Genomic DNA, 24,408 nt, shown 5'->3' on the forward strand with positions numbered 1-24,408 from the left:
CTCCCATGTAGAGGTCCATTCTTTTAAATGTTGTGATTTGTGATTTGTCAAGGGCATACTCTTGGATATGCTTTCACAAAGAATTATCTGATCCACTTTTCAGGGCGTCATCCCATTGGGTGGAAGTATTATTGAACCCGTTGAGGAGGCACTGAGGAGCTGGTCTTTTAAAATAGACACAGAAGATGTCAGTGTAAGTATATCCATTACATGTATATCACATTTCCTGGTGAATCCCTCAAAAATACAAATCAAGATGACTATGACAGATCTCCTGATTTGACTTCATTACAGATACATGTAGTATACAGAAATTTATTTTGTTTTAAGGGAATTTGTTTTCAGTCAGTCTGTAAAACATTGTGCAGTTTTAATGGATCAGAGTTTAATATAGAAGGAATACTAGTGGGTTAAAGTTTAAACAACATCGATGTTAATGTTACAGTTTCAAATTGCAGGTTTCAGAAATGATAATTATAAACCAATAATCAGAGTTTAACTTCTGTTTGTAGAATAGACTTTAAGTGTCTTGTTTACATAATACATTTCCTACCGAATAAGGTGGCAAGTATGTATAAGGTGGCGAGTACTAACGGGAGGTGACAAATATTACCACATGCCTCTTCAAATGTAGGCAAACATTTCGGTAATTGTACCAGTGACGTGATCATTTTAAGGGCAAATTTTGCAGTTTTTTTTGTAGAAAATCGTTCTCCTCAGAATCTGGATGTCCAGTTGCTCAGAAATTTGGTACATTTTGATGATCTTTGTCAGATTTGTTCAAATTGTGATGAAATCTGCAGTAGTTTATTTTTAATTTCCACAGTTTTTTTGACAAAATCTTTGAAAAGAAACTTTCCCAAATATTGAAATTTAGTATGTATCATCAATTTCTTGGAAAACAACTTCCTCAAGTCACTAATGAGAACCATGTGGAGAGTGTTTTCATACAATATCTCAAAAAAGCTGATAGAATTAGATTTGAATATTGTACATTCATTTTGTTTTGATAAAACTGAAAATCCTTGTCACATCATATTATTGACTCACTCATAGCATAAATTTAGTAAATTAGTCTATAAAGTCTTTGAAAATTATTTTTTATCATTCAGCTATTTGTTGTTCACATTCCACACAAACAGTTTCTATGTATCCTGTGTCAATATCACAGCAAAGCCCTATTTGCCACTACGCCACTTGTTTATTTTTTTGAAATGTCAAAAAAATGTGAAGGGTTTAAAATGGATTATTTATGTTATACTGAAAACACTTCTACATTTTTTTGATCCTGGGTAATCACTACCTTTCAAGCTTGCAATTTGTAGCAATCTAATGCCCTAAAGGTATCTACAGTCTCTTCTGGATAATTAAATTCCATGTCTCCAGAAATGGAATACTGGTGATGTTGCCTGTATTTCCAAGCTTACATCCCTTCCACGAAACAGATACTCTACAGCATGTCATGATGTAATTCCATGTGCCGTAAAAATAAATCAATATATAAACCCTTCATAATGCCGTACTTAAATATTCCATTCCCGGAACACCATATTTTACTGGAATCAGTGGTCAACAGAATTTTGTTGTTTATTAAACAGATATTGCAAATCTACGTGGAATGTCCCAACATGATTGGCAGATAATTTTCTCCACCAAAAGCTTTTGATTTTCTGGTACTTTATTTGTTTATGTATTTTGAATTGCCTAATTCAAAACGAACTGAAACACGAGAGGGCAATGGCTTTTGTTCAAATGTTAAACTTCAGATCGTATGAAATCATGTAAAGGCAGGTTACTTTCAGCACACTCAGAGCTTTTCTTTACAGCTTTACTTTCTATAGAAGGATCCATTACTCTTCCATTCATTTCAGGATGTAAAATTAGTTAATGGCGTGTAATGCGGTACACTTTACAGTTATGGAACTTCCTTAAACCAGTGCCTAGGCATTGTTAAAACAATAACTCTTTTGGATTTATAGTTGACTGAAAAATCCAGCCCACGAGGCACTCAACGCTGTTTGTACTTGTCTCATTTCTGTGTATACCAAGTTAATGGCTTGTGCAACCAATATGCTCAACCAATACAATGAAACACAGATTTCACTGAAAACAAATACATGTACAACAGATATTGCTGAAATTTATCTCTCCAATTTTATTCGCATGGAGCATTTAACACCTACTTCTGGCAAGTCTTTTTATACGAACGTTTAATGAAGACGTAACATGTTTTTTTTCTATATTTGAGTAAAATGTGCAAATATATCGTACCATTTCCTTCTTTCAGTGAAAAGAACTAACACTTGAAAGCCTTGATTTCATGTTTATATCAACTGACATCATTAGCCTGGGTAATTCATACCTCTGGTTAAAGTATTGTCTCACTTCTAGAACTAGTTCTGTGTTTTTGTTAAGGCCAGTACCAGGTAAATTTTACTTGGGTTCCCCAGTCATGCTGTGAAGTTCCCCTTAGAATATGTATAGTAAAACTACATAAGAGGACAACAGAAATTTACCTATCCACTCAAACCTTAGCAAAAACACTGTTGTTATTCATATGAGAGTGATCAGGAGATCTTTAGAAGGATTCTCAGGAAAGGGCTACTTAAAAATGTTACTGAAGTCAAGAAAATATTGGAGAGGAAAAAATTGAACTTTTGAACTAGTTGTACATGTATCTAGATTTCACATGTGGTGTTTCTTAATATGTGCAGAGACATCCTCATTGTGATGCCCGCCATATTAGTCTCTCAATGTTTTTTTCACTGTAGTGAAGTTAAGAAAACTTCAGTGACATTGCAAAATGTCTTTCAAAAGGTCTGTCAGGACTCGGTAATTTGTTATAATTGTAGTGTCTCAGGGTCAAAATAGGTTATAATAAACTGATGGAGAAAGGTTCATCACAGGTGTACAGAACAGTACTGTATGCTGAAATGTTGTCAATGACTGCCTACTTTGATTTGCTTTCTACAGGGCAGCGTCATACTGGCTGCAGAAACAGAATATGAAAGAGAAAAATGGATGGAAGTTCTCCGGCGGTCAGGAAGAGTGTAAGTGGGTGATTCATCGATAGCTTTCTTAGAAAACAATACAGTACTGTGGGAGTAGTTGACAGTCTCCTACATTGTTGTAGTAGTATTGCTACACAACGGACAAGAATGGTCCATGGATGTGGTGCTGTTTTGATGTTACATGTATACTGTGCCATAACACATACTGTGAAGATGCATCAATGCAAAACAATACATACTTTCTATACAGTGATGTTGCTGAGTAATGCCTGACATTTTTTTCAATTCCTCTTCTCATTATTATTTCAGTGATTATAAAAACGCCGTATAGTGAATAATAACTCCAGGGCTACTCAATCTGTGCTCATTTACTCAATCTTAGAAATTTTTAGGGGTTCAACATGCTGATGTAATATTAACATTCAATTCATTCCTTTATGCAGATTTCAAAATTGTCAATATCCCTTACCCAACACTATTTACATGTACACATGTCCAACATTTACTTTGGTCATATATTGAAACAAAGTGTGGTGGTGCCAGGATGAACCATAACTGTCACTGCCCAACCCCCATTATTTCATGCAGTCTTGGCATACCTTCATGACCTGGTGACTATAGGTACTTGTATTATCAATGTCCAATGTTTGTGCCCGTCAGAAATTTTATCATTACAGCAAATGTTTTCAGTAGCTGTGCACCCAATGTTGCTTGTATCTCAATGGACAGTACATGGACAGGGCTGTTCAGCCATGATTGATGACAGTACAGGCAGTTTCAATATTTGCAATGTCAGATATGTAACAGTCGTATTGCTAGATTGTTTGTTCTAGAAATTTTGCTATCTTAACCCTAGGGCCTTGTGTACAGCTGCCTACAGACGATTAACAGTTCTAACAGTGGCAGAATGTTGTATGGTCTGAAAGATCAAAAGCACAAAGCTTTCTTTGACGTTTTGTCCAAAAATATCACAAAATCAAATTTTCTGTGTTGTACAATGATTTGTTAGCAATGACAGGTCAGATACTACTTAATTTTTGTAGTGAATGAAATGATCATCATTCCAACAATATTTTTTGTGCATTTTACATCGGTTAATGAAATGTGCCAATATCATGTCTATTACTATTACTTGTCTTATATCGTCTCATCTGCTCTTTGCTCCAGTCTTCCATGGCTCACTGCAAAATTTGATTTTGTGAAATAAATTTTTGTGGGTGTGTATTTTTATATTTTACCGTACCGTTTGTGTAATTTCTTAAAATATAATTTTAGTAAGGCAAGCGGTATGGAAAATTGAAACTTTAAACATAGCTGACAGCCCTCTTAAAATGTTAAAGGATAGAATTCCAAATACACCAGATGGTAAAAACATGTTTTAACATGGCCTATGAACTGTGAAATTTTGTCAAATTTAAAAACAATAATTGTGTAAATTTTTAGTTGTGAACTAAATGCTCTATTTAATAGAGATCATTGGGCCGGTTCCTTTGAACAAATGACCATGTTGTAGAATTTCATCAGTATAATGACGATATCACCATTAATTAAGGAATTTTACACAGCCCTATTTATAGCGTACTTGTCAAGTTAATTTTTGCAAAACCCGTTTGCAAACCTTTGACTTCTTTGCTTACAATCTTGACTTCTGCATGTGTAGTTCATCTCATAAATTGGCCGCTGCAATACACATTTTATTTGCATCAGTCATACATACAGGCTCTATTAAACATATTGCTGTGGAGGGCACATTACAGAAATCCTCCTGAGTATCCATACCAATTTCTTTTGCTGCAAATCAACTGTACCATTGACGCAAAATAGTGTGCTCTCTACAGAGGCTCTGGCAGAGGATAAACACATTCCTTTAAAATCTGTCAGAGTGAATAACTCCGAGTCTGCGTCATAGAATTTTGAAACATTGAAGTGAATGCCTGCTTAGTGTTTGCATCCCTGAAATCTTGAGAATTATTTTGTTAACATGTGTTCCAGTGTATCCTTGAAACAAATATGCTTTGATGTGCGACTTTGCAAACTGGAATGGATTAATATGCAGTATGCCACAGTCATTTAGGTCTGTAACTGGTGTAATTCCCTATGGAAATATTGATGGGTTCTGCCTATCAGTATAGATATTGATAGCTTAGCCTTTATTTCTGTGAGAATAGCAAATATCTGTTCAATGTGAAAATTGTTGCAGAAAGAAACAGGCAAAAAATTGACATGTTTTTTTTGCATCATTCATTATTTACTATTTATTGTACTATGAAAATTTCAATTTCATGATAGTACAATAAGTAGTAAATAATGAGTGATGCCAGACTAGAAACAAACAAACATTGCTACAGGCTGCAGGTATTCAGGGAATTTGTAATAGATCCCCATACATCAGCTATTAATATATATGACATTGGATACCAGCCACCATATGTGACTTATATGTTTCCTCTATTCTAACCAATGGTGAGTGAGCGTACGAGTGGTGAATGGAAAATGCTTTGAGTAGAGCAGGGTACCAGTATGATTAAATGATCAAATACAAGTCAAGTCTTGTAGCGTACATGGTTAATGGTAATCATTCTACCTGCAACCTGCGTCTTGTCATTCATCAATAATATGTATCAGGCATTGATGTACGTTGTCATTCAAGAGTGACAGCTGCTGTGTAAAATGGATTAAAAAGGCTTTTTTGTCATTCATCATTAGTAATAAAATAAATCAGTCAGTCAACCTTGTCTTTTACACATGCATGAATGATAATATCCATTTTTACGATGTGTTCATTTCGTTAATAGAAAGAAATTTCATAGGCAGTGATTCAAGATATCCCATTGTGTTTTGTAGTCATGACTCCTAATAAAACAGTCAGTTTGACTTCAGTGTGATTGTCAATGTGACTTCAAAGACTAGTATGTTGCGCTATGTAAAAGATTTTCATAGAACACAGTTGTTTATGTTTTTACAATGTACAGGACATGGAAAAATGCCCAGCTAGGAGATACAATGATCCAGACCTTGGAATCACAGGGATTACAGTTAGTCCGGGAAAGTCAAGAATACAAAGAGAGGTTACACACTGAAATAAATGCCAGAAGGGAAGAAATGGACAAAAATGAGGTATAATGCTTTGTACATGTAAACCTAGTAATTTCTGTCAGTCGTGCTGTTTTTGCTGGTTTGACTTTTCATCGTGTTCAGATAATGTGAACTTTCAGCTTTTGATAGTCAGTTACATGTATATAGTTAAAATTTGTCGTCAATGGTTCTACTCTGGAATAAAAAGGATGTGGTGTGTTCTACTGACTCAATACGTCCAAAAGGTCACGAGATTGTGGTACAAACAAATTTAACCCATGTGTACAAATGTGTACACAAATACACATACTTCTATGTGCATTTGCGCACTTGGATTTGTTTTTACTGTGGTCCATTTGTATTCTGGGTTTAACCTATTCCTGGTCTGTTGAGGTCTGTAAAACCTTATCAGTGCTACTGCTTCTGAACAGAATTGGATTACCCTACTAGGGTATTATATCAACACAACAGCTGAATGTAACAAAATCTGAAATATCCACATGTCACTGGATGCATATGTGTGTTACCTGTATAAGGAAATTATTGCCCATCTGTAATCCTTCACCATGGTGATCAAGCTTTAGTACATACAATCAATGAGAGAAAAACCTTTGAGACCATTATTCAGTTTATTCAGTATCTACAGTGATAAGATATCAAATGTAGGTCACCAGCTTATCAGTAAATTCGATTGTACGACTATGTATTTACAAAGGACAACTCTGTCTTTGCAAAATTTGTGCTATGGTTGCTGGCAGTGAAGGTATTGCAAAAACTCACATTTTTTGCAAGCTCTGGTTTCTTGAACAGGGTCACCCAGACTGAAAATTTAGACTCATTTGCCAAGACTGAAAGTTTGATAATATCGGTACAACAAAACAGGTCTCCTGTGAAACAAAATAATATAGAACTCAATGTACATGTATAACTGAATACCTTGTGGTTCCTGGCCAGTTTAACTTCAGGAATGTGCTTCTACCACAGTAAAGTTCCTTTATTTCCGGTCCATGTCTGTTCAAGGGTGATTATAATTTCTAATTATCCAACCAATGCTTTGCTGCAGAACAATCCACTTTGCAGGACAGTATTTATTGAGGCGCCAAGAAAGTTCTGTTTCTTAACCTAAATACACTCAACATTGAACACTGGACAATTACCAGAGCCAATATTGCCTCATTGCTTAGTAAATCCTTGAGGAGATTAGTGTCTTGTTTGATAATAAGTTGCCATGTATTTCCTTTTCTGTCTAGGAATTAGAGAGGATAGCAGCTGAGTTAGAAAAAGAAAAGAAGAAAATAGAAGAAACTGCCAAAGAATTACAGGAGGAACTGGAAAGAAACAAGCTGTGAGTATAATGATTTTTCTGAATTTCAACGATGAAGAATTTTCGAACATCACTTTTTTTTTCATCTTTTTGTTATTAAACCCGTTGCATCTTGTTGTGGAATAAATGTCTACACATGTATTATGTCACAGATCATCAGGAGGTCAAAGGTCAATTTATACAATTTCTTATAGCAATAACTGGCAATGTTTTATTTACTCGTCTGTAAGTTTAAAAAAGAAGGAGAAAAGGAAGGATAGGAATTACACAATAATGTGCGTCTTTTGTTAAATGATGTCCATTCATAAATGGCAGAAAGATACATATTTGACTTCAGAACATCTTTAGTTTTGCAAGAGAATGTCTCCCAAGCTAAATGAGGAAGGTATGATTAAAAGGACAAAAATAGACTCAAAAGTGAATACTTTTGAGCTGCTTCCAGGTTTGGTTTGTGACCACAATATTTTAAGACACTTGGTATCAAGAGTTGTCGAAAATTTATAAACTTTTTCCTCTATTACCAAAACTTTTCCTGAAATGTTTTGCATTGTGTTGGAAACAAAGTGAAGGTATTATCTGCTTTGTATGATAATCATAATATAAAACAGAATAAGATATGTATTCTCATACGTAGTTTCATGGATAGAAATTTGTTTTATTTCACCTTTGGATAATCCATTTAAATTTACGTGCACACCCCATTTTCCATAATGTAGTTCCAGCTATTTCACAGCAATCCATTGGATTGTACCAAGTCTTGTTATGAATGAATGGAATAACGTGGGAGATGCTGTGGTAATCTTTCTCCACTCATCAGAAAATGTTCAGTAATGCTACTTTGTTCCAGTTGTGCAGTATTCATTTCAGTCATGGTTTTTTGGGTGTTTCAGAGAGCTTGAAGACACCGCCAGTCTGATGAAACAAGTAGAAAAAGACAAGGTAGACCTCAACACATCAACAGATGAACTGCAAAAAACTTTAGAGGTAAAGTTGATGTAAATTCTTAATGTGCTGTTGTCTTTGCCGTGTAATGGAGATTGGGTGTAATGTCAACTGGAAAAGAACGAGACATAAATGTCTTTCATGGTGTAGAGTGACAAAAGTGAACTTGAAGTACACATATTGTATGCCTGTAGATGGTATCAAGTGTGGTGCTTTGCATGTTTCCAATGGTAGAAAGCATTCCAGATAATAAAGTGAAGCATCAGTCAGTATTGTGTCTGTCACTTTAGTGGCAGAATTAATAAATATAGCATTGCAGGTCCAATAGTGGCTGCCAAAAATAGAAATTCGGACAAATTTGGTCATTTGACTCTTTGTACACTGTATACAATTTTCAACATACCCGTTGTACCATTATCATGAAAGTCCCGTGTCTTCAAAAGTTTAAAAAAATTTTCTACATATCACTGCTGAGCTAAGACATCGGTCTCAATCAACCATACTGCTTCCTATCAATTTGTTTAAAGGTAGGGGAATTGATCCCAGGGATCGAGTATGTTCTAGTCTGTAAGAGGATTATGAAGGTGTCATTGCCTTTTGTTTTCCATTGAAATTGTAATCTAGTAAGTAAATTTCCTAGAGTACAAGAGTTTCACAAAAAATCCTAACTTGGTGGTCACATTCGACACCAATATTATCATTACAAATCTTGTTGTCCTATTACATAGTTTAATAGCAGTTACATGCATTCTCTGATTGCCATAAAGTTGCATTGAATTTTAACGGTGTTCATGGTCAGTAGAAATTCAATGGTAAAATGCCTAGAAAATGAGTGGTCTTTTGTACGTCAAACCATTGTAATAGCTCACCCTCTGGCTGCCAACACAATGTTCATTATCTGTAACTCACCTCCCTGACCACGAACACAGATTTTTCATCATCTTATGAATTTACCAGTATATATTATCATACATTTTCACTTTCAGTTACTGGCTCAAGAGAAAGAAAAGACAATCACAGAACTGAAAACACAAGAAGAGGTCACCGAGAAACTGTCCAGTGAAAACAAATCACTGAGTCAGACGACAGAAACGCTGAGAGAGACGCTTTTATCAATAGAAGAGAAAACGTCGCAACTTGAAGATGAAAAGAAGCAGACAGAACGCAGGTACATGTTCCCTTCGCTAGTTCAGTGCAGTAGATTCGGTCAGGAATGTCTATGGTCTAGTGTTACATCAGATGTTCATTCATCTATCATCTTAAATGACCATCTTTAATCTCCCGTGCTGAGTTTGCAAGACCAGCAATATTAAACCCTTTTCCTGCCGAGCGCCCCTGTCCGTTATCCTGCCAGTCGGTCCAAACCGGCCCCCTTTTCCGTGTCTACAGAAGATAGGCTCTCCTGCACGCTTTCCTGCCAGGCATTTGGCGGGAAAATACCGCATTTTCGGGGTACGATTACCGACCATATACGTGTTAGACTTCAAAAATTTTTGCATGCCCGTATAGAGGGGCAACCGCTGATGAGGTTGTGTCGAGAAAATGACGAGGTCTTGGGCGTTGTTTGCCCCGGGGGACGTGCACTTTTATGCCCTTTTCTAGCTTACTTTTCGCGGAAGTAAAGCTCGTTCGCCGGCACGCACGGCCACACCGGGGAAACATCACCTCGCTCGTGGGTTAGGTAGAAGACCCAGGGGTTAGTGCTATGGGTGCGGCAGTACCCTCAAACCTGTCCTGTTTCCCCTGGGTTGTGTCACTTGGCCACGTACTTTGAACGACTTGGAAGAGTCGCACAGTGCAGTCTGCTTTGACGTAGTGTCAACGACATAGCTTCGCCATTGAAGGAAGGCGTGTACGTAGTTTGGCCAGTTCAGTGCACACTTAGCTCGTTAGTGTTACCGTTTCCTAACAGGTTAGTTGTGCAGTTGTTACTAAGGTGCAGTTTTGTACCACCTTAGCTCTGGACAGTGCAACTGCTCTATGCACTAACCAAACGACAGATGGTTGGTACAACGTCTACGTCGCACGAGCACAGCCTCCGTTGGGCTGTGCCCCTCCCACGTGATACAACGCACGTTCATCCATTACTATAGCGCTCTTACGGATCTGCCAAAAACGAAAGTGGGGGTAAAAACAAAACAAACGAAAATATGCGATCATAGATAGTATTTTATTCGGGAAATAATTTACATTATGCCGAACAATAAATCTCGGAGTCTGTCTCGACGTCCGAGTGCATGGTCCGTGTTTCAAAAATTACAATCGGGGTGGCAGATCCGTGTTTCAAAAATTATAATAGGGGGAATTGTACAAAATAATCTGTCTAAACAAAACAAACGAAAATATGCGATCCATAGATAGTATTTTATTCGGGAATAATTTACATTATGCCGAATAATAAATCTCAGAGTCTGTCTCGACATCCGAGTGCATGGTCCGTGTTACAAAGATTACAATCGGGGGGATTGTACAAAATAATCCGGTTTCAATTTACAATCAGCGGGATCGTAAAGCACAAACAAACGGCACAACCGTGCTCAAAATGTGATCATGGTCCGTGTTAAGAATACAGTCAAAGCCACTGTTAGGCGAAGCTGTCCCCTGTCCGTTATTTACGTCGGGTTCTCTTGCTGATGGGTGTCGTCGGGGCTGTGTGAGTAGAGGTCTGCACGCCAACGCTCCTCTTACCTCGTAGCATCATGCGATGATGAAAAGCCGCAAAACACTCGCCCTCGTGAAGATGAACCCCGCACAGACTACATCCTTTGGACGTCTCAGACAGTCGTCCGCTCGCAGTGGTCTTACCCTCTCTGCTGCATACTTTACAGCATTTCTGCCGCCCCCCTCCAAACGGCTGACAACGTGCATCGGCTGATTTTGTGGATTTATGTACGAGGCAAGAGAAACGGTGGCCTCGACCTCTCTCACACTGGGCTGCGATCGCCCACAATAACCGCCAATGAGTTGTTTCCCGACACGCAGATGAAACATCTTATGGGTCAGCTTACTATCAGGGTGTACATGCTTGAAGCATATATATGCATTTACCAGGGCAACATCAATCAGTAACATGCCAGATATGTCCACCATCTGTGGTTCTTGCGCCCAGTGTGAAAGTACTTGCGCTTCTGGTTGGCTCGGTCGACGCCTCCCATGTACCGGCGATAATTATACAGCGACAGAGGCACTTGTCGCTGCTCGTCTCCCTCCCCCACTGGCACGCACTCCAAGGGTGGATAGACCGTATTCAAGATCACCACCTGAGCGTTTACTATCCTGATAAGCAGTGATGTTAAGACGAGAGTCCGTTCTGGTCGTGGCTTTCATATCCCCAACAGACAGAGGAAGGCGCTTCCTCTTACCCGGCGGAATTAATTGAGGGGGCATGGTGCGACGATTACGGCGGTTAAAACCCCCACCCCGTAGATCCCGGTCTCCATCAGCTCTCTAGCAGTAACGACCGTGCTAAACAGGCTATCACAAAATAGGCTGTGATTATATCCACAAAATGGCTGGACCAGCTCCATCGTAATTCTTTTCACCACACCTCGCTTCTGCCGTCTCCCCATCAGTCCGATCCCGAAATTTCACACCTAGGTACGGTGCAAAGTTAGCGATGTATGCAGTGCTGGAGTCACACAGCTGCCATATCTTGAAACCGTCTCGATCAGGCTTATGCGGTAATCTCTGCTTAAATTTAGAACGGCCCTTAAATCGCACCATGCCCTCGTCGATGGAGATCTCTCTACCCATCTTATAATTATTTACGCACCTGTCACTATGGGCTCCATCCATGGATTGATTTTATAAAGGGGATCCTCCTGACACCGACGTCGGCGGCGTGCCTCATCAGGATCACGACGTGGATCGTTCTCTGGGTCTGCCAGATGAAAGTATCGCATAAGCTGCTGAAAGCGACTGCGGGTAATCACAGTAGAAATACCCTGGTTTCTCAGAAAGGATCGCTAGACCAATAATCCTCCACTGATGATTTACGGTCGATACCCATACAGACTAAGACGCCAATGAACGCCTGCACCTCTCGGTAGTCAGCGTTACGCCAGTATTTATCTATTTTCCTAGCGATATATCGCTGGTGGAATTTGGCGTATTTATTAGTCTCGTCCTTGGCCAATCTGATCAGTGTAGCTGGAATAAACTTAAAAAAGTAATCGATCTCACGGGAGTGGCTGGGCAAGGTGAAAGTCGGTCCTCTCTCATGGTCAAAATCGGTCTCCTCAAATATATTAGCATCGGTAGTTTCCGACATACGCCAGACAGGAGGGGTGTCGTCCTCCGCCAACACAGCAGCAACGTCATCATCGTCGTCAGAGCTTGCCTCACCTACATACTGCCTGTCATAAAAGTCATCGTCCTCTGCCGCATCCTCGTCAACCTCCGAGTCGGACTCAGCGGTGATATCACCGTCGTCTGGGCGTCTGGGCCTGAACTCGCCCGTAGCGGCATCAAGGATCATATCTGGCTCAAAATCAGGTGGGCTATCCTGATAACGAACCCTCCGCACTATCTTTTTCGGCGGGGACATCGCAGCACACGAAACTATGGCAGGAGCGGGCTGGGCAGCCTCTGCTGATGACGAGGACTCAAGCTCTTTCGCACTGGGCACAGGAACCTCTCCTGACGCAGGATGAGGGCTCATGGTGCACGCAACAGGTGGTGTCTCTCCCGGAGCAGCCGGGGGAGAACCAATGGCATCAGCCGTCTCGTTACTCACTGTCTCACTAGCAGCAGCAGACGTAGTCTGTGCAGGTGAAGTATCTCCCACAAGAGCAGATGTAGTCTCTGCAGGTGAAGTAGTCTCTCCCGGAGCAGCCGGGTGAGAACCACTGGCAACCGGTGACCCGTCATCATCCTCATCGGCAGAACGATCAGTCTTACGTTTACGCTTACCACTGGGTTTTTCAGCCGGAGATAGCTTCGCCTTACGGGAGCGTTTCTTGCCCGACTTCTTAGAACGTTTACTAGGACATCACAACGATCGCTACCACTACCGCCCGGAGACTCTGCATCTTTGAGCTTCAGTCGTCTGCTCGCCTTCAGAAAACTTTTGCGGTCCGTCAAGCTCATGTCTGGAACAGTGTCGACAGACTAGCAGGTCCCACCCTTTTAAAGCCACAGGGAAACAAAGCCCTGGACATGATTGGACGCAGGGGTGTTAATATATGCATCCACCTGTTATTATAATGGACCTACGGCAATCAGTCCACCAACCGGCGCTGACATTCCTACCCGTCATGTAAATTGCCTGTCCGCACCATTTGATATGCTAATAATACTCATTTGCGATGCAAATCCCTCGAGCACTTAGCATAACATAGTCAATGTCATTAGCATCTCAACTTGACATTCCGTCCAGCTGGGTACGTGGCATGCGCACCTGCCACCCAAGGACGTTGGCCCAAGCCCATGTTTAGTACGGGTGGGAAACCCGTATCTTTAACCTCATGTCCCTTCTAAGTACGCCTGCGCAGGGCGTATTGTCATCCAAGTCGGTGACAAGCCAACCCGACAGATCGCCCATTAAGCAGTAATGGACTGGCCGTCTCGTTCTTGTACGGCAACGAACAGTGCTTCAGCGGCTTGTTTAGGTCATAACCGTCGCCTGCCGAGCGGCTTACCCAACTAAGGCGGTCAAAGATGAAGGATGCCAAAATTGTCAACAGCTGTCTCGGCCTCGTCCGTTGGGCAAACATGGCTCCTTCAAATAACGTGGCCAGCACGTCTACGTCATCAGCGGTGATGACGACCCGTCATTGACGCCCGAGTGCGTAAAACTCGGAATATACCGACAGGTACCTCTACCTGAGTCGGTCATACTACGGTATAAACCAAACACAGGTCTGCCAACTCCCGTTAGACTCGGCCGTTAGCCGAACTTCACAGGGACAACATAGGCGTAACAAGTCGGTGAACAACGGTTCACGCACCTAACCGCAGCCGCCAAGTCGGTGAACAATGGTATCAAATTTTGAGGCCATGTTCGTGAATGGCAAGGCTGAGGCGGTGTGTTTCGTTGCACGGCTTGAACGTCTAGAGCCAAGTGCAGCCGACAACGTCCGACATCTGAGTGGGTAGTCTTTTCGAGAAGGTAACAAGTCGGTTAAAAGCGGTGGTTACCCTTCACAAATGTCGCTCAAGTCCGTTCGGATCAGTTCCATGTCAGGGACTAATCAAGCCGAGTCCGTCAAATCCGTCCGCACTTCCCGTCAATCAGGACTAAGTCCGTGATTTTCGTCTCGCACCATTGGCAAAAATTGCACCGCCAGCTGAGGCGGTCTTAGGCGGTTGCCTTACAGATTAGCGTTGCCGAGACGGTCAATTTCGGCCGCAATCTATGTAGTGCCTCAGAGCCAAGTTAGCCCAAACTCCGCTAGGATACGTCACCGTGCTAACCTGCCAAGTACGCTACTCGTCCCCCCCAAAAAACCAGTCCCCCAACGGGGTGGGGGACTGGCTGGGTAGCTTCCGCACCTTTCCCTGTCGTTGGACTCTCTGTGAACCCATTTCGAGAGCAAACGCCGTTCCTCGCCCAAAACCTGTCCTCGAACGACCCCTAGCGCGAGCAAGGGTTTGCTACACGTAGTTCCGTCGACTAGGCAGGAAAGGGGGTACCAAAAAGTAGCCCGATTTCCACCGCCTTGGCAGGATAACGGCCGTGGCTGCTCAGATTCTAGCTACACGAATTTCAAGCGGATTTTCACCGACTTGGCAGGAAAAGGGTAAACCCATGGTTTGAAATATCCCGACTTATGGTAATGTAACACTTAAAAATAACCAATAGAAGGTGTCTGATAAATTCACCACAACCCAATATGGAACTCCGTACACCCAGGAGCAGGTTGTGTATTTGTCTTGTGTACTGAGGGAAACAGCAACCCAGTTGTCACACACCAAGTCCCGCATACGCAGATGTTACGTGTGTAGTCTCGCATCCTTTCACGGAATTTTACATCAATCAGACATCCATGATGAGCCAAGATATCAATTTGAGCTGTCGATGTTCATGAAAGCCTGATGCCTTTATGGAAAAGTTGAGAACTCCTCCGTACTAATGATAGACAAGAACCTTTGTTTTACCCTAGTTGTGTAATCCAAAAAAATGTACTCATTAACATAGTTCTTAATATTATGTTATGAAAACATCAGGGAAAGTATTTACAATGCATGTGCAATGTAGTACAGTACTTTCAACTTGTGGTTTTGAAACAAAGTGACGTATTTTCCATTTTATCGTAGGCTGAAAGAAAAAGAAAGAGAAGCCAAGGCACTTGAAGAAGAGAAGAAACTTTATGTGGTGCATGCACAGGAACTGGAATCATCATTACATGTAAGTCAGAATCTTCTTTATGCCCATAACATTCCGTAGATTCTATTGTAACCATTGCACTCTCCAAAGAGCTCTAACTTCAACCAGGGAAGATTCATTGTTATAGCAATACATTGCTCTTTATATTTATGTAGCTATCTTTGAAGTATCGTCTTATCAGGAGGAGTAGGCATGTTAACACAGACAAGTAGAATATATATTAACAAAAGAGGGCTGTTTAATTATCACAAAGCCCACATCCAAAATTACTAGAAAATTACTTGAATTCAAACCAAACTCATACTTACATTGTAATGTTGATTAGGAAAATTACAGGATAGAGCATTCATCAGAAATTCAGAAAATTAGAAAATACAAGACAAAAACAATAGCTGGAAGCAGAGAGCAGCTGGTTCTGTTTTTTCTGATCAGCCGACTCACATTAATAGTTTCAACGTCACGATTGAATACCCCGGTGTGTCTTGGCATGTTACAGGATCTAACAGTGCAGAAAGACATGACAGATGCGGAGTTGAAAGAGGAAATCATCGCACGGCGAGAGGCTGAGAGAAGGTTACGAGAGGCCGAGGATGCACTGGGTAGACTAGACGTAGCAATAATACAGAACAAGCCGCCAAACAGGACCAATAGTTTAGATGTTGAAATCTCAACCAATGTAGCTACTCTTAAAAGTGAGTGGAAATTTAGATCTTGGAAAAATCAAAAGTGCTGATATTCAGACTATGAAAAAGTTTCCATATTGAAAAACCATGTCGTATTTATGAAAGCATACTTTCATCATCTATTTGAATGTCAAATATTCTAGGAATGCACCTACTGTTAATATAAATATCACAGTTTGAACTCACATCTGTTGTGAAGAGTACCATCAATGGTGGCCATAACCTGTCATAGCATCTTTCATTCTTTGTAGGCAGACAGGTTCATTAGAAACAAACAATTTTGCCAGAAACTTTCTCCTTTCCACAACATTCCTTTTTGTACATAAAGTGGGCCAATCACTGTCAGTCCGGTTTTGAAGCTTTATATTTGAATGTTTCATGTTTAAATACACTTACGACATTGTGTAGGATTATATACCATGCTCATATATATTACTTAATACTTATTGTTTTGAGATGTTGCCCTGTGACTTATCATTTTAAACTCGGTGTTTGCACTTTAGAATTCTTTGAAGACATAGCAGAAGAAGCTAGAATAGACTCAGACAAGCCATTGATCATGAAAAACGCCCTCCATGCCAGGAAATCTTTCATCAGGAAAACTAGAAGTTTCAAACAGAGAAGGAACAGGGAGAGAGCCAAGTCAGCAGGTATGAGAAACGCCCAGCACTGCAACAATACTAACCCTGTCAAAATACCGCACATATTATGCATAGTTCTAGAACTTACTATCTGTGTTCTGTAGCTTATGATGGAATGTCACAGCATACACAATATATTGTGATTGTGGGTTTTTTTCTGTCGTATTTTTTTTTCTCCCCTTGTTCTCTTTCAGTTGCCTGTAGTCGCTGCCTATTGCTGTAGTCAGACCTGTTAGCTGATGTCCTGTATTCCCCGCCCTCAGTTCTTTCTCCTTTCACTGCAAAAAGAGGATGCTCTGTAGTGTATGTTTCATGCCTGTAGATATTTCCATGTTACCATACTCATTTGCACTGCAGACACCTAGTCTAGCTTCTTTTTTGTGACATCCCAGCTAGCCACATCATTCACATCCACTGTAGAATCTTCTTTGTGGGCACCTTAACATGTTCTCTTCATATATGTGAAAGGTTATTCAAATTTGTTAAAGCTGTCTGTGTAAAATGTTGGAAAAAATGTCATGCGACGTGAGCTGTTTGAAGGAAAAAGAACAAGAAGAAGTGACCATATTCTTTTAAATGATAAGTTTCACAACTAGTGTAAAAATGTGTGTAACATTCAAGAAAATTCAAAAATAATGAGAAACTGAAATATTATGATATTCATAAGGAAGAGCTTTGTGGTCATTAGAAAAATGAATATGTCATTTAAAGTTGCTTCAAATTTCAGGTCAGTTAAAATCAAAAGAAAGCAAAGCCTTACACACAGACATTGCATCCGGTCAAATCCAATATATTACATTACCACCTACATAATTTGATACCGCTGCAGCCTTGTGGAGATGGTGAAAAAATAGTCTGAACAGTGAGAGCCCTGCCGATCACTTATACTTTTCGTTTGGTAGTAATATTTCTTCTGGATTGCAAGTAGACGTGGCAGCTTGAAATTTGCTCAAGATTGTTCACCATTCAAGAATTACAAATTCATTATCTGAGCTATATGCACAGAAGTACCGGTATGTTAGAAAGTGAAAGTATTCAAACACGTTCAATGTTCGTAATTAAAGTAAACATGCATGAAAGTATATGAGATTCATGTCACTGTGTTTTCTTGTAATGATCGCACCAGTTTTATTATCTGTGTGAACTTTGTGTCTTCATTTCTTGTGTGCAATTGTGTCTTTTTTATTTCCCAAGATTCTCGTCTGCCTTCCACTTCCAAATCTTGCATCACTGACAGAACTAAAGACGCAGACAGGCAAGATAGTCAGTCTCCCGGCAACAAGGGAGACCAGAAGCCCGTTGCCAACAGAAAGGTCATGCATAATGCACCATCCTCAGGCAGTCACAAAAGCAGCGGCTCCTCATCGTCTGGCAAAACAAAACCACAAAGTCGACAAACTGAAATTTAGGAAGGTAATCATACATAGTCCGCAAGTGTCCAAGTCCATGCACGCCACTTTTTTCCTATTTTCTGCATGGTGATTTGTGGGCCCCCTGTCGTCAATCAAACCAGGCATGTTATCTCTCTCATCAAGGATCTAGTCTTTGAAGAGTGGTGAAAGACATGTAGACACGCTCATCCACAGAAAATTTTGGGAAAATTCTCATTTCCATGAATTTTCAGCAGATAACATTATTCCCTTCCCTGACATTGTAGCCTGTCTATTTACATGTAGTTCTACTAGTCATTTTCATCAGGGAGACTCACCTACGGTGTACATGGTTTGGTTTTTACACAATTTCTGTATTCAATCTTTCCAAGTCCTGCATGAATCTCCTTTGTATTTTGCACAGAATTACCCTTCTCACAGTAAAGTAATTACAACTTTTCTGATATTAATATTCCGTACCCTCCTTCCTCTTTTTCCCACTCCCCAACTCCTCACCGCAGACGTAGATGACTTCAATCCAAGAAATAGTCACAAAGCTCATCAAGAAAGGTTTCTCTGTCCGATGAACACAAATGGGGGTAACAGTATAATTTCAAGTGAAGCAACTTTGGTATTCATTGTGTGTTGCTCAAAAATATATCTCATAGCCTGCAGTTGCTGGATTGTAACCCTAGATATAAAACTTGAAAGGGCCAGTAATGGTAACTTTTCATGATATTTAATTTTATTTTTTTATGTCAATTGCAAATTCTTATTCTACTCCTGAAAGAATGTTGAAATACCTACTATTTAGCTTGTGAACAGAGCGTCTTGATGTGTAATAATGTGCTGTTATTGCTTACATTTGAATTCTAGTTCAGACCAGAATTCACTTGTCGACAATGACAACACAGTTTACACATATGTAGGCTGAGTTGACAGGCTGTATACTGTATATAATACTGTATATATGAACATGCTTTGGGGAGTAAAACAAGAAATTATGGTTGATATTAATAACAAAAATAGTGAAAAAATCACCAAAAGTTAGAATTACTGGCACTTGAATGTACAAATAAAGTGATATTGTCACCTGACCAGACAACGGAACTCTGCGTATGGTGTATCCCCCACAATCCTTTGAAAGAACACACACTTCATAACCCTGTCACAAACATTTATATATTATCAATGTCACCATGAGCTTGCATGGACATCTCCCTTTGAAAATCTCCCAAACCAAAGACTTTTAACTCATTGCATGTAGACATCTCCTATTAACCTAACTCATTTTCATTTTGAATTACAGAACAACTCACAGATTTCCAAGTAGCAGAGTTAGTGACACTTGAACCAGCAGATAACCTTTTTTTTTTTAATTTTTCTGTCATTTCAAATCAAAGGTCAAACGAAGAATATTATTGCATGTTACTTGTACCCTTTAATACACTCCTATTTAGCAACACACAGATAATTGTTTCTGGTTGAAATGTCTCATGGGTATTGCATTCAGGGTTCCCGCAATGCGGCTATTATATTCCCTGTGTGTTCCTCTTTTTGTAACCTAGATGTGGCCCTATAAACATTGACAGAGTCTGTGCAAAGTTGTCACAAAGTTTATTCCCAAATGGCATTGCCTCAGTCACGGGCACTTTTTAAACTGTGTATATATTGGTAATCACAAATTCAGAAATATTCTCTCATCAAACAACATGCATTTTCAATTTCATATATGTCTACTTTAAACAGTGAATTTGTTCACCCTCCAAGGTTTCCCATGTTACATTTGCTTCCCAGAAGCAGTTTTCTCTCACTTCTAACCTTTTTTGTCTCAGATTTTAAGTGTAAAAGTTGCAACAGATCTTGAAAAAAGTAAAAGAGAAGTATATTTAGAAGGGATTGTGTGCACATCTATAATTATCTCATTAACTTCCAGTTTGACACATAGAGAGCGTTCTCTACACATGCATTGAACTCCCTTTGGTCTGTTGATCTCAATGTCTGAGGTCAAAATTCCTACTTACTTGTGCCATCCCAGAATGCACCAGTCTAAATGAACAAGCTGAATTGGTAGCAGTCTTGTAATGGACGTGTGATTTGATATTCATGTCACTGTTCACAGTATGAAAATACATATGTGTAGTCAAAATCATTTGATTTATATCCTCTGCTTAGACTGTTGCATACTAGGACTCGGGGAAAGCTTGACTCTTCTATTACCTAAGAAACTGACTGGTAATGCTGAATGTATTGGGTTTCTCTTCTTTTTTTCCCCACAACAGCAGGTGATCTGGGCAGAAGGAGAATAAGGAACAGAGCTGAGCAACAAGAGGATGAGATGGAGAGCTGGAAGCATACAGCCAAGGAGATAGTCAGACATCCCTCTGTTAGAAGAAGCATGATAGAAGTGTTACACAGAGATGACTCAGATGAAGTCTTTGATAGTATCAAGTTTGAACAGGATGTTTGATGTCAGTGCCATATTATTCCGGACTCGAATATGTCATGGTTCTTTTTAGTTTCCTGATTTTGCTTCGATGAAGTGGCTTTTCCTGTACTGTATTATCATTTCTCCACTCTGGTCTACAGGTATGATTCTTGCTCATCCATTTTAGAAATAGATGAATTGGTGAACAAAGTATGCATTTTGAAAATTTGCCCATGTATTGGTCCATACTGAACTCAAAACAAGTTTCAAAAAACAAAAACAAGTATTAAATCTCAGGAAGTAATGACGCTTCTATTGAATCACTAATTTATACATGTATTTAATGGCTTTTACATAGCATAAAATAATTGTGACAAGGTAAAGAAAAGTACAGCAAAGCAAAAACCTGTATGAACTGTTTTTCAGCTGTAAATAGTATTTGAGATTTTGAATAGCAGACCAACCTTTTTTCTAAAATTGTCATAATCAGGACATCTTTTTAGGACATCGTTTGTAAACTTACACTATTTTCAAATGTTTTCCCTGCATTTAGTTTGTGTTAACTGCAGTCCCTTGTTGTACTCCCTCAGGTGTGATAAAATACTCAGTGTTTTGCTTGTCAACAAAGCCTATATCCCTTTTCCTGCCAGACAGTATCACTTCCCCATCAGCCAAGTCAGTAAAAAGCGGTATTGAGCCAAAACATGATGTATTTTCACCAACTTAGCTTGGTATGTTATAGCATCTTTTGTCGAAAAAAATCAAGTTTACAGTATAAATCTTTTCAACAGCTTTAAAATATACAGTATTATGTTTAAATACACCATATGGAATATGTTATGTTTCATTAAATTTAACCATCTTGACCTGGTTGTGAAATATGGACTTGGCAGGAAAAGGGATATATTCTGTATCTAGTGTTTTTATGATAGAAATTAAGAACAGAAATTCAGTCTTCAACTAATAACAATATGCCTAAGACGTCTATAAGCTTTTCTGAAAAGCCAGATGCTTGGTATTTTCATATTGCATCTGGGGGAAAAGACCATACAGTAAACCAATACATGGAGCAAAATGAAGGCACAAATTTTCAAAAGATCCCTGAGCTTGTAACCAGCTTGAAGAGAAATTGCAGTTGGCAGATAAAACATGTTGATAAAACTACACTTCACTGTAATATTTCAAGAAGCAAAAAAGATCCATGATAGATTCCAATCAGTCTTGAAAGTTTTTATAAAGATTCACAGGATATATTAACGTTGTTTATACTGTTTCAAATGAAAAAAATAATCTGGTTCAAGTGGTTGAGTGTGAAATATAGCCAATTTTAAGTTGCTCTTTTTTTTATAGTTTCCCTACAAAAACTACAGCAATACACAGAGTACCAAATCTGGTGGTTTTTGCCAGTTAATGTATAAATTACAAAGATTTATCATGAATGTATATGGGGGGTTTCATTGACACGGGCTATATGCAGACTTGATGTGTTTGAGATGGCGTAAACAGTTCACGAATGCCCAAGTCTCCTGTATGCAGCCTTTGTAGAAGTTAAAATTCACACTTAGTGATTTTCAACAAACAATAATTTATACCTACAAGTAGTGCCAAATTTTTACTGTCAACTTAGCACCCTATGAACTCTCTTGCTATGTGGAAGGTCAGACAGAGAGATACAGTGAGTCAGGTCACAGACAGTCGCCGTGCAGCTGAGCAGTCTAAAATCACGGACAATAATCAGGAATCTCATTCTGACTCCATTATGTAAATGTTCCTTACATGTTATGAATGGTAATCAAAGCAAGTTTAAATCATGAGTCACTCTGGCACGGAAACATTCTTTCTCCAGTTCTATGACAATATCACGTAAGCTTGAAAAGACAGTCTTTCTCATATGTGAGTGAGCACAAACTCCTTAATTGTATCAAAATTGTCAGACTTTCATTGTCCTGGGATTGACCTACAGGTTTTAGGTTCGTCCCTCCTTTAAGCAAGTAATTTTTTATTTACATCTGCTGAATTATTGATTTCTTTCCTTCCTTTGACTCGTTGTCCCTTGACATTTTCAGTTTCACAATGCTGAATGCATTGCCTGCTTTTGTGGCTGCTTGCCTTTTGTGTAAGGGCGCCCTCAGTGGTGGAGTTGTCCTGGTTTTAGTGGTCTGTGAGAACACGAGCTCCTGAGAACATCTTTTACAGTAATGTGAACAAAGTCTCTGAGAGGTGTATTTAGTTGTCGTTTCAATGGTTTGAAAGTAGTGTTACCTTTTTTAGCCAGTCTTTCAATGGAACCGAATGAATGAAGCCTGTTTTTATGCAGCCCAATATAGATATTGCTGTGGCAGCTTTTCCAGTGTAAAAAAACCTGCAGCAATGTTAGGTTGAATACAAATGCATTTTACAGTTGAGATCCTGAATATTATGGGACCACACTGTCATTGTTAGGTCAGTGTTAGGACGGGTCGGTAGCTAGGTCACAATTTCGTCTCTCGCAGAGTGGTAATCCTTGTAATAATTTAATTATGAAAGAAGGCATATTTAGCCTTCTGAAGTATCAATTTACATGGTGGAGTTTTTGCTTTGTGTAAAGAGTACAATAAAGTCATCTCGGGTACCAGTGTAACATACTGTGATAGTGAACTATGACACACAGTGGCAGCTGAATAGTGATGGATCTGTTTTTGAATGGGATGACCTTCGCAAAAATTTTACATTAAGTAATTTGAAGGATGTTGACCCAGATCCAAACAACATGAGAATCATCCTCTGTATCACACACAGTTCAGACAGCTTAAAGTTACATTGAATTTTGTGTGATAGTTTGCAGGTAGCAGAGTTGCGGTTTAGCTGGCGTTTTATATTACGCTATTTTGATACCAAAGATGTAGTATGCTGTCTGTCTGACAACTTTAATCAAGGCAACCAATCTGAGAAACCTTTGACTCCGGGCTCAGTCAGCCATGGCCCAAAGTGATTGTTATTTTAACAGAGTATCATGAAGAAAATATTCAGATGAGAAGGCCATTTCTTTATGAAGATATTATTGCACATGCCATTGAAAACACAATTGTAATTTCTGCTTTGCAGTTACACATTTCTGAATGGGTGATTCACTCCTGCATGAATATTTTCGACCATTTCACCCATTATAAACGTTGCCACATGTAGCTACGGCAGAATTCAGCCATATGTTTTGTATCTGTTCCATAAAAAGTCCTCTTTCACAGTAATACATGGTATCATTCTACTTTGTAATTTCAACCATGGAGCATTTCCTGCACTCATTATGCCATTTTCAAGTTCCAGATTAACATCAGCATTGGAAAGAAGCGATGCAGTAAGGTGTCCCAGATTCTGCTCTCTATCAGAAACAGTCCCAAAGAACTTCTGCCACAGTTCAAAAGATCCACACTATATCAAACACTTGTGGTTATATGCTTGGCCACTGGACAACCACTAACATTTCAAACGTGAAGATCAAATATAAATATTTACTTCTACAGAACAAAACCTTTTTACATTATATACTATTTTATTATTGTGTAAATACTTTCCTATGCATCCTCAAACCTTGCGATACTTACCTTGAATTTTTACGACTATGGGTATA

General features: G+C 39.4%; 1 protein-coding gene across 2 annotated transcripts in view; it reads left to right on the plus strand.

Moving 5' to 3' along the window:
- LOC139149499 (pleckstrin homology domain-containing family D member 1-like) overlaps positions 1–21,196 on the plus strand; it is a 37,341-nt gene extending 16,145 nt beyond the window's left edge. Inside the window, exons 3-13 of one of the 2 annotated variants that reach the window (XM_070721283.1) lie at positions 104–193; positions 2,974–3,050; positions 5,984–6,128; positions 7,337–7,431; positions 8,301–8,394; positions 9,339–9,520; positions 15,610–15,700; positions 16,176–16,371; positions 16,866–17,012; positions 18,198–18,416; positions 20,656–21,196. In XM_070721283.1, coding sequence (XP_070577384.1) covers positions 104–193; positions 2,974–3,050; positions 5,984–6,128; positions 7,337–7,431; positions 8,301–8,394; positions 9,339–9,520; positions 15,610–15,700; positions 16,176–16,371; positions 16,866–17,012; positions 18,198–18,412 — 1,332 coding nt within the window. In that variant the 3' untranslated portion in view covers positions 18,413–18,416; positions 20,656–21,196. The remainder of the gene's footprint in view (positions 1–103; positions 194–2,973; positions 3,051–5,983; positions 6,129–7,336; positions 7,432–8,300; positions 8,395–9,338; positions 9,521–15,609; positions 15,701–16,175; positions 16,372–16,865; positions 17,013–18,197; positions 18,417–20,655) is intronic. The other variant, XM_070721284.1, reaches the window with a different exon arrangement.
- Positions 21,197–24,408: the final 3,212 nt, after the last annotated feature.

This window comes from Ptychodera flava, chromosome 14 (assembly GCF_041260155.1).
Source record: "Ptychodera flava strain L36383 chromosome 14, AS_Pfla_20210202, whole genome shotgun sequence".
Lineage (NCBI taxonomy): Eukaryota > Metazoa > Hemichordata > Enteropneusta > Ptychoderidae > Ptychodera > Ptychodera flava.